At 38.3% G+C, this 11,495-nt stretch overlaps 1 protein-coding gene across 3 annotated transcripts in view; it reads left to right on the forward strand.

Moving 5' to 3' along the window:
* Positions 1-11,495, forward strand: part of ZNF106 (zinc finger protein 106) — a 48,860-nt gene that overhangs the window by 35,619 nt on the left and 1,746 nt on the right. For 2 of the 3 annotated variants that reach the window (XM_083863878.1, XM_083863880.1), the window contains exons 11-21: positions 1,173-1,953; positions 2,303-2,358; positions 2,858-3,003; positions 3,298-3,432; positions 4,316-4,432; positions 4,864-5,055; positions 5,842-5,904; positions 8,311-8,430; positions 8,888-8,959; positions 10,123-10,194; positions 10,734-10,880. In XM_083863878.1, coding sequence (XP_083720004.1) covers positions 1,173-1,953; positions 2,303-2,358; positions 2,858-3,003; positions 3,298-3,432; positions 4,316-4,432; positions 4,864-5,055; positions 5,842-5,904; positions 8,311-8,430; positions 8,888-8,959; positions 10,123-10,194; positions 10,734-10,880 — 1,901 coding nt within the window. The remainder of the gene's footprint in view (positions 1-1,172; positions 1,954-2,302; positions 2,359-2,857; positions 3,004-3,297; positions 3,433-4,315; positions 4,433-4,863; positions 5,056-5,841; positions 5,905-8,310; positions 8,431-8,887; positions 8,960-10,122; positions 10,195-10,733; positions 10,881-11,495) is intronic. The other variant, XM_083863879.1, reaches the window with a different exon arrangement.

Here is an 11,495-nt window from a genome sequence, read left to right on the forward strand (position 1 = left end):
GGGAAAACCTTCTTTCCATTGATTTACTTTAAATGCAACATATCCTATGCTGTCAGGAAGTTCTAGTTTTATCTTGGAATTCCCCATCTGATGAAGATGTGGGTGAGAGATGTTCTCATTTTGGCTGTTTCTAATTGGATGCGTAATTCCAAAGCATGAAAATTGTCCTGTGCTGTGTAATGTGCTTTTGGCCAAGCATTAGTGTAGGTTTAATTTGCTGGCTTCTGAGAGGCTGGAAGAGGGAAGTGTTTCAAATACTGCCAACTTCCCATTTGCATTGCATGATCCCACCCCAGAAATGCAGTGAACTTGAGACATCCTGTTCTGGATTGTAGTTATTGCAAGTATAACTGGGGAATTTTAGGGTGTGGGAAACAGCTGTGAGATGCTGCCTGTAGTCTGTCTCAGCTGAGAGGTTGGATCATTTTGTTCATATTAATTCAATCACAATTAAATCACAGGGGAGAGTGCGTAGTCCCCATTGCATAGTCCACTATAGATGAGCTAACTAAACTAAACTAACTAAAGCCTACCCTCATGGCTTACAGTGCTGCTATTCCCAGGATAAATGTACAGTACTGCAGAGTGGGTTGTACATAACTATCTACTTTGAATTAAGTCCAAATAACTTGGTAGAAATAACCGTATATAATAGCTGTTATAATTCGTATGGGTTAAGCACAAGATTTTTAAACTGTCACTGAACAGCTGAGTCGTACTTAGAATGCATTGATTAATATAATTTCTACAGCAGTCATGACAGCTGGTGAGGGGGCACGCAGAGAGGTGGTAGCATCTTAAGTCAACAATGTAGGATTCACCAATGACTGTCAATACTTTAAATGCATATAGCCAGCCAGCAGCTTGAATGATGTTCCCCATTCCTTTATTTCTATGTACATGGATAAACATTTTATTCCCCCGTTAGGTTTTTTAAAAGCTGGATAGCTGACTGAAATAGAAGACCTGCATGTGCACATAGTTTTCAATGTGTAGGAATATGTACTTTACATACACGATTAAGTGTAGACAGAAAATACAGGGAGGGACACTTCGTATAAATATTTACTGCTGTATTGAATAATATTATAATATACTATTTTATATATATATCTGTATTTTTTTTAATATAATAATACTGATTGAATGTAACACTAGGCTGTTTTCTTTAGAAGAGACCAACCAGAAAACTTCAGTGTATCCAGTTATCACTGCAACCATGTCCCTAGCAGAGCTGGTAGCTTGTTTCCAACACACTAATCAAGATGTCCACAAGTCTTCTACAGGCAAGGGACAGTCTGGACTTCCTGAGAACTCTTCTCCTCATTCAGTGTCTGTTTCCAGCAAGAGAGAAGCAAATGATACAGTTGCTGAAAGATTTTTACTAGATCAGTGTAGCACTTCTCTTTCAAAGCATTCAGTCCTTCTAGAAATGCCAATGGATAAAACCCCCAAATTGTCAGCTGAACCATCTGAGCAACACTTGACAATGGCCGCAGTCCCAGCAGAGAAAGGGAATAGAAGGAGGAGAAAGTTAAGGAAGAAGAAAACTCTGAGGGCAGCCCATGTGCCTGAGAACAGCGATACAGAGCAGGATACGATGGACTTCAAGCCTGTCCGGAAAGTCAAGGGTGGAAAGGTTCCTAAAGGAGAAAAAGTTACTACATCTACTCCCCCAAGAGAGGAGGGTGGAGTTACTGCTGAAGCAGCAAGAAACAAAGATGAGGATGACAGTGATGCTTCTCTGGAACTGGTGGAAGTTTCAGCACCTCAGTGTGAAGTGGTTGATGTTGGTTCATCGGAGTCAGGAGATGAGAAGCCAGACAGTCCATCAAAGAGGGATTCATGCAACTCTGTGGATCAGGCAGTCCTAGAGGCATCTTGCTCTGGTTATGATGAAGTGAGCTCCACCAGTGAGATTGGCACAAATTGTAGGAATGATGGGAAAAGAAGGTGAGATTATTGTAGACCTGAAAAGTAAAATTATTAATATTATATAGTATTCATAAGAGGCCTTTTTATTTTTTTTTTTAATTCAGCAAGTGTTACATCAGTGATTTCAGGAGTGAAATAAAAGGGAAAACAAAAACTGATTTCACTTTTTTGGTCAACAAGTGAATGTGTCTTGTAAACTACTAATTTTTCTTAATACAAGGACAGGGCTTAGAGCTTTAGAGCTTACCTGTCATAGCATATTTTCTACTAAGTGCAGAGTCTTGTGTTTTGGAGTATCACCACAGTATTTTATCCGAAGGTGAACATGCAAAGTCCATCTTACTACTGTTTCTTTTTGTCTTAACAGTGTGGCTGAGACACAGACTTCCATATCATCCCTAAGAGGATCAAAGAACTCTTCAGGTATATCTTTTAAGCTTTCCCTCCGATGTTTTGTGTGTTTTGTGTGTAGTGTCTTGCAGAACTTTGAGTTTAGTCTTGATCAACCTGCTTCCATAGGAGAATTTTGCCCTGAAGATAAAAGCTTGCACTCAAAATTGAAGTGGAAAATGACACATACTCACATCATCTTACATTGAATGCTTTGTGTCTTGACTCTTCCACATCCCTCTATCCCTCCCACATGAACACTATTGCTCCACAATCTCTGTAGAGCTCTAGGACAAACAATAATACAATCTCTTTTTAATTTTAAGAATAGTTCTGGACTTAATCATATGAAGGTCTTTTTAGCACTTTATATTGCCCTCTGTCACATTCACAGTCCTGCTGGAATCCACAATGAAATTTGACTTAAAGGTGCTGAGCCCATGAAATAGTTTTGCTGGTTGGCAGTATGAACCACAGCAGTGTTTTCTTGACTGTGTTCCCATAGTCAAAAATACACATCTCTGTCCTACAGAAGTGTCTTCGGAGCCAGGTGAGGATGAAGAACCTACTGAGGGAACCTTTGAGGGACACGTGGCTGCAGTGAATGCTATTCAGATTTTTGGGAATTTGTTGTATACCTGCTCAGCAGACAAAACAGTTTGTGCCTACAATCTCGTTGTAAGTAAGGTTGTGGGAGTGGTGTTACAATAATTGCAATCACAAGGTTGTTTTTTGTAATGCCTTACTATGTAGTAAAGAAGGCAGATGCTCTTTCAAGCCCCTAATTTATTTTACTATTTTTTTTCTTCAAATCTCTCTTCTCACCTCCCCAGCCCCTTCTCCCTATGATAGGGACAAGGGGAGATAGATTGCCCCATGTATCCTGGGGGTTTTTTTAACTGTCCTACCCTGTTCTGTTAGGTGCATATCCCAAAAGGCCTTTATGCTGACAGACTATGCTTTCCTTTTTAGAGCAGGAAGTGTGTGGCCATCTTTGAAGGACATACTTCAAAAGTGAACTGCCTTCTGGTCACTCAGACAAATGGGAAGAATGCTGCACTCTACACTGGCTCAAGTGACCACACTGTCAACTGTTACAATATCAAGGTACTCAAATCTGTGTTGATTTACATATGCTGCATTTTATGCAGGTGTTTCTTTACAAATATAGGTGTAAAAGCCTTTTAAACCCATATGATCTGGACATGAACACCATTTAATACTTCTTTAGAGCAGAGCAGGTAAAAGAACAACCTCACAAACAAAGCAGTAGACCATTAACTGATTTATTGCCCTAATCTTTTGACTAGCTTCTCAGTAGAGTTTTTGCCAGTACAGCGTGGCATAATCCTAAATGTTGGGGACACCAAAGTGCAGGATAGCTGTTTGGCCATGAATCTTACTTGTCTTTCATTGCTTATGGAAGGCACTGCTCTATGCTCTATCTTTAGAGCAGCCATAGAGAGAATAGGTATCTGTTATGCTGAGGGCATATGAAAGAGCAAACTGAGGCTTCCTGAAGCTGGATATTTGAGGCTAAATGATAAAATGACTTGCCCAACTTCTGACTTGAAGGACTAGAAAACAAGTATCTGCTTCAGGGATCAAACTGCCAGAGGTTTTAAACCCTAAAGTTCACTGTGGGGAACTTAATGGGAAATCCTCAACCATGTAACGGATAATTTTCATACATATATATATGTATGTATATATGTATACATGTACAGCCAGTAGTCTAAATTTCTATACACATTAAGGGTTGTGACTAGAACAAAGTGTTTAGGGTTATTACTGGTTGCTGAACTACAGTCAAGCCTTAGAGATGGTTCTGATTAAAATGAGTATCAAATTACCATGTGACACCAGACTCTCAGATGTTTTTCTCCAGTTCTGCTGGTTTAAAAAGTGAAAAACATCATTCATTTCACGCTTTTTTCCTTGAATTGTTTTCAATTACCAAAAATCTCTAAGTACTTCTTTCTATTGCTAGACCAAAAAGCGCATGGAACAATTTACACTGAAAGATCGAGTGCTCTGTTTACACAGTAGATGGCGGATCCTTTATGCAGGTCTTGCAAATGGCACTGTGGTTACTTTCAGCATAAAGGTTAGTTTATTTCAATATTGGCACCTGAAACCCTATTGTGATGCTGTTTCTTTCCTCTGTTTCTTTCCATTCTTCATCTACAGTAGTAAATGTATTTGTAATGCATCCCTTTTGGTATAAATGGTCACTGTTGGCCCCTTTTGGTTGTTTATTTTCTCCCTGCATGAAGCTGTACTATCTACCTGTCTCTTTGTTTACCTTTCTTTTAGGTACTGTATTGTTACATTTTTCCTTAAGGCTCCTTCTGGTCTACATAACATAAGGAGTTATTTTTTTGATTTGGAAACTTAATTGTTAAGATGCAATTCTTACCACTAGTGTTACTAAACTGAATCAGATGCACAAGCACAACACAAAAAGGACTCAATGGTCTAGTCAGTGTCATAGCAAAATTTTAATTCTTAAATACCATTTCTTTCTTCCCCCACCAGAACAATAAACAGGTTGATACCTTTGAATGCCATGGCCCTCGAGCAGTGAGCTGTTTGGCCACCGCCCAGGAAGGAGCGCGCAAGTTGTTGGTAGTGGGCTCCTATGACTGCACCATCAGCGTGCGAGACGCGCGGAATGGGCTGCTTCTCAGAACCCTGGAAGGTCACAGCAAGACTATTCTCTGCATGAAGGCAAGTGTCTCTGAAAGTACATTTTGGACAAAGAATGCTTAAAATGATGAGCAGATTGTGATAGGAAATAAGAGGATTTCTCTATTTTAAATTATCAAAACTGAGCAGTTTGGTAGGGAAATTGTCTCTGTTTGCCTGCCATATCTCATATCCCCAGCTGCCACATCTGTATCTGTGTTTTGAACTCTTCAGGAGTAGTGATTCCATCACTTCCTTGGGTAGCCTGTTCCAATGCCTGATCATGCTTTCAGTGAAGGAACTTTTCCTAATACCCATCCTGAACTTTCTCTGGTGCAGCTTGAGGCTGTTTCATCTTGTCTTGTTACTTGTTAGGGGTTAGAAGCATCATTTTTCTTACATGAACAGCATATAAGTATGCAGCATGTCCAAAATTTCCAGGAAACATTGGACTTTACTGTGCATGTGGAGAGCAGCATTCTGCATTCATTTTGCTTGGTCCCTGACTTGCTGCTGAGCTGCCAGTGAGAATAATCCATAGGTAGGATGAGTTAGCCTGTTGGGCTGCAAGTTAACAGCTTCTTATATCAGTTGTGAAATGTCAAAGATCATTGTAATACTTCTTCTAACTCTTATGTGAAGAATTCAGTGCATGCTTTTTCCTTCATACTCTTGGTTGATTTTAAGGCTCTCAAATTTAGGAAATATTACAGTACAACTTTAAACTGAGCAGTGTCTAGTGTCTTAATATTTTGCTTGCCCATTTCCATATCTGTTACAAAATATAAAACTGTTTTTTTGGTTGTTTTTTTTTTTTTTTTTTGTAAGGTTGTGAATGATCTGGTATTCAGTGGCTCCAGTGATCAGTCTGTCCATGCCCACAATATTCATGTAAGTCTCATAAGGAAGATAGAATGACTTTTGCTACCAAGGCACTGAATTCCTATGCTATAAAGTCAGTATTTCCAGAATATTTGACTGACTGGTGGAGTAGATTGCTTCCAGAAAAGGAAGTGTCATGTTTTTGTGAATGTGACTGTGCACTATAGGTAACTCTGGAGGCATGAAGAGGCTACATAAACCTGCTGACTCTTGTCACATGGTAGGCAATGCCTTTTTATCTGTGCATCTTGTTTTCGCAAATATAACTACAAAAATGTTGATAATATGGAAAAGGTTCAGAGAAAAGCCTTGTGTGATATTCTGGTGGGGAAAAATTTAATTTATTACTGGAAGAACTTAAACACCAAGAAAAACCAAAGCTAGATGGTTCAAAAGCATCATGAATGCTTTGACTCTAGCTTACCATTCTCTCCCTCTTTTACACCATCTTCCCTTAGTCCTAGCAGAAGCATTCATGTAGCTATGCAGTGAGTTAGATTAAGAAACTTATCAGAGGGAAATTTTAGTTGACATTAAAAGAGTATATTTCTCTGTATTTAGCTGAATTTGCTAACTGATCCATGTGGTTATGTAAATGCTGCTAATACTAATAGCATGGCAGAGATCACATAACCACCACAGGCCTGGGTGAGTTTTAATTCTTTCCTGCCAGCAGATAAAACTTCCAAAAGCACTAGCTCTTCCCAGAGTAAGAACAGACAAGTAATTCAGCATAGAAAAGACAGCATAATAGTCAGATAGAGAAAGTGAAGAAAAGATTAATTAAAAAAAAAGATTAATTAAAAAAAAATAAAGAAGTTACCTGCTAGTTAGACTTTCTTGTTTGAGCTATGAAAATAAACTCTATTAGTAAATTATCCTTTAAATCATAGAAAAATATACATTTGAAGAAATAATTTGTAAATTTTTGAGCATAAGAAACTCCCCCACCAAAAAAAAGTGAAAAGACATCTCTGTTCCTTAAAATAAGAAATCCTTAGCTTTGAAATTGCTTATCTTTAAAAAGTGACACCCCAAATGCCTGAGTTCCACAACCCATAGGCAGCTTAAGCAACTCCTAATAGGAGGAGACCACATAAAAGCAAGTTTTCCCTGGGCTGTTTCTGTAAGAGTTCCAACCCACAGAAAACTTTTCTAGGTGGTCAGTGGGAGAATTCCATAGTAAACAATAAACTCCCCTCCTAAAAAATTAATAAAACACTATATTTAAATAGTCAAACTGACTGTCACAAGTTTTGTCTTTAAGTTGTTTGTAAAAAAGTAAACACTTGTGAGGGGAGGAGAAGGATTTTTAAAGTTTCTTCTTTTTTTTCTCTTTCTTTTCCTTACTGTGTGTTAATAAACTATCTGTTTACTTTTAAGTTAAGCCTGTTTTACCTTTTTCTCCCAAATTCTAATTCCCAGTTGGTAAATAAAATTCGGTGAACATGAAATCACCACACATGGTACTAGTTTCAGGATGGGTGGGAATATGTAACCAATGACGGAAACAGAATCAATTAGGGTGGAAGAGACCTGAGATCATACAGTCCAACCTGTGGCCGAACACCACTGTATCAGCTAGACCATGGTATTGTCAGCATCCAGTCTTTCCCTAAACACTTCCAGAAACAGTGACTCTAACACCTGCCGGGGCCCATTCCAAAATCTAATCACTCTGAAGAATTTCTTCCCAGTGTCCAACCTCCCCTGGTGCAGCTTAAGGCCGTTTCCTCTTTTCCTGTTGCTGGTTGCATGGGAGAAGGGGCCAACCCCTCTCTGGCTACATGCTCCTTTCAGGGAGTTGTAGAGAGTGATTGGGTCTCCCTGAGCTTCCTCCTCACCAAGTTAAACAACCCCAGCTCCTTCAGCTGCTTCTCATTACACTTGTGCTCCAGACCCTTCAACAGCTTCTTTCCCTTCTTTGGACTCACTCCAGCACTTCAATGTCCTTCATGATCTGAGGGGCCGAAAACTGGACACAGCACTCGAGATGTGGCCTCAACAGTGCCAAGTACAGGGGAAAAATCACTTCCCTGGTCCTGCTGGCCATGCTGTTCCTTGCACAGGCCAGGATACCATTGGCTTTTTGGCCACCCGGGTACACTGGTAGCTCATGTTCAGAAGCAAAAGAAAAGAAAAGAAAAGAAAAGAAAAGAGAAAAAGAAAAAGAACTTTACACACCCATGCATTTCTATTGTACTGGAATGGCTCTGTGTTAGGATGGGCAAACAAAAGTATTTGATCATAATCTATAAAAGCCTTCACAGGGGAGTCTAATAAAGGATGTTTCCGTTTTTGAGTAAGGAGCATTGAAGCTAGCTACCCTATATGGGTTAGGTAAAACAATTTTGTTCTTTTGTTTAAGAAAAACCAAACCCAACATCTGTTTACCTTTGCTTTTTCTTGATGCAGACTGGAGAGCTGGTACGGATCTATAAGGGCCATAACCATGCAGTAACAGTTGTGAACATTCTTGGGAAAGTCATGGTGACAGCATGTCTGGATAAATTTGTTCGTGTTTATGAACTACAGGTAAGAAAATAGGTGGTTACTAATGACATTTACCATGTGTTAATTAGGGATTTTGAAGTCAAATAGAAGTTATCTTTGTACTTTTCTGGTCTCTAGGCCATCTCTCTTTTTCCTGTCACTCAGTATATATAGTTGTCTCACCATTCAAAATACATGAGTTTTAAAGAATACAACCTAAACCATTTTTTTAGAACCTGGGTTATTCCAAGACAATGGCAGCTCAGAAAAGTGGGAAAATGTTAGCTTTGTCTGCTGAGAGAGCAAGTGCTTAGCTGGAGGAAAAGACTCCCAGAAGCAAAAGCAAGCTTTCAAGGTGGCTATAAAGTTTGGGATCTACCATAGCAGTATACTTGCTAGCAAGGAAACTGCTCTTAGAAGTATTATCCTTTACAAATCTGTGAGAGATGGCTCTTAAAAAATGTCATGATATTAAATGTCTGTTTCTGTTTCTTTCCAGTCACATGACCGCTTGCAAGTCTATGGAGGCCACACAGATATGATCATGTGTATGACCATCCATAAGAGCATGGTAACTCCCTTCTTTTCACTGTTCTTTAAGAGAAGGTTGTAATTGCCACAGGTACATACAAGACAGTTTAATTTCTTCAGATAAACAACTCAGCCTGCTGTTTGGCTCCATTTCCAAGTTGTTTGCAGTCAGAAAATCAAGTGGCTATAACAGCTTTATATTTATGTGATGTTATTGTCTGGAGAAAAAAAAATCACTTACTGTAGTCTTAAAACAATAGTTCTTTTTGCAGTTACGATTACAGTGAATACACTAGAAATAGTAAAATACTTCTGCTTTTTCAAGTGTCAATCCTGTTTGACTTTTACTCAAGGGAGTCACTCAGATGCTGGAGAAAAACTTCACCCACAGCCGAACCTCTAGCAACCTTTGACAGAACATAAGCAAAGGTGTGCAGTTGATTCATGTGTACAGGTTTCTTAATGCATCTGCCCTGCAAGATAAATTTCAGAAGCACTTCTGGATAAATATTTCCTAAAATAGTCTTTAAAAACATTTATTTGTCTGCATGTCTAGGAATTTGTTTGCAAAATTCCTTTGAGACTGTAAAATGAAAGGTATAGTAGTGATCTGTAATAATATAGAAAAGTTAAGTCCAAAGGAACAGATCACCTACTAATTGGAATACATTCTGCCCAAGCATCACATTTCATGTGAGTCCAAGCTGAGGCTTGAACTGTGCCAGCAGTGGTTGTGGGCATTCTCAAATTGAAGAAGGGTTCAGATGAGAAGTTTAGTGATGAGTGCAAGACCTGAATAAGTCTTTCTGAAATTCTGATGTTCTTCCACACCCTTCCTCTCCATCCAATTTTGATATACATATAACTGATTAAGTCCTGGAAATACATTCAACTTGACATTTACACCTACATATTTTTTAACTTTAGTGGCTAGTGCCATAAGTTAAACTTTTCTGAACTGTTACACACACAACACTAGCAACAATAAAGGTTATGGACACATTTCTTATTCATTTGTAGGTTTTTGTGAATTATGAATGCAAATACTAAAATAATTTGGTTATACCTATTTTTTAAATGTAGAAGCCTTGCATGTTGATATTTCATTGCTTTTACCTACACTGAAGCTTCCTTCAAAATTTACTTCGGTTTTTTTTTTTCTTTTATTCCCAGCTTGTTTATCCATAAATGTTTCTTTTACAGATCTACACTGGGTGCTATGATGGCAGTGTCAGAGCTGTGAGGCTTAATCTGATGCAGAATTATCGATGCTGGGTAAGTAGCAAATTGGTTTTAGCTTTTGTTACTGAATTTTCTGAGGGTGGTCTCTAGTCACTTAGTCTTGGGTAGCTTGACCTTAGATTTTTCATAATTCATTATTTTTTAAAAAATGTGTATGTACTTTTAAAGTATAAATCACTTAGGTATATTTCACTAGTTTCATTTTTTGTTGTCTACCAAAAACTTTGGCTGAGTGACATAGCCAAGCTGATTTACTGTGCTACATAAGTTTAATTGAATTCCAAATGACTTTGTCACAGGTAAGCTTAAATCTTGTAAAGGCTTAATTCCTCTCTTCCTCCTGCCATTCCTGCTGATGGTCTAAGCTTGGCTAAAGGCAGAAAAAATTTCTGTAAAGCTGTAATTAAAGGAAAAGAGATCATGGAAAATGGAAATTGACTACAATAAAAAACTTACAGGAGTTGGCAGGTGTGCTTACAGTCTTGGAAGAATATTGTGAAATTGCAGGAAGAAAAGCATTAGCAAAACTTTTATTTCACTGGCTTATTCTGGTGTGTTGTTTTTTCTCCCAGTGGCATGGATGTTCACTGATCTTTGGAGTTGTGGACCATCTGAAACAACACCTGCTAACTGACCACACCAATCCAAATTTTCAGACCCTGAAATGTCGTTGGAAGAACTGTGATGCATTCTTTACTTCCAGGAAAGGTTCCAAGCAGGTATGTGGTTGAAATAATGTGGTTGTACTTGGTAATATAAAGTACTTTATATCACCACCATTGTGAGACTTGATCCTATTTCTCTTAAAAAGTGTTAAATTTTTCTAGCCTTAGCAGGCTTAACCACGTGTAGTTACAGTCATCCAAGGCTAACAGGCCTCAGTTCAGCCTGTGGCAGATGAACAGTGCAGCTATGATAATTTAACATATGGTCAATTTAAAACAGTTTGATCCTAAAATATTACATGGAAATGGTAGAATTCTTAAAATATTAAAGAAAATCTGCTCAACATATTAAGAAGTTTTTGAAGGAAAAATGTCTTTATAAGATGCACAAACATCTGCCTTGAAAACAGGTTTTTATCCTTTTACTTTTTATCCACTGCTAACGCTTTCATTGTTGTTTATTTTTCACGTGAGGTTGTTAGCAAAACCAATCTTTAAATAAGTAGTGCATAAACTTCTGGATGAAAGTTAGCACAAAAGGGGAAAAAAAATGAAGAAGGCATAAGAGTTGGCTTAAGTGATGTGGAAAGGACTGGGGGATGGGTGTAAGGAGGGTTGTTACCTATAGACTGGTAAAATCTACATTTTAGTCCTTGGCAATATAAACTG

The sequence above is a fragment of the Zosterops lateralis genome (genome assembly GCF_965231275.1).
Source record: "Zosterops lateralis genome assembly, chromosome: 6".
Taxonomy (NCBI): Eukaryota; Metazoa; Chordata; class Aves; order Passeriformes; family Zosteropidae; genus Zosterops; species Zosterops lateralis.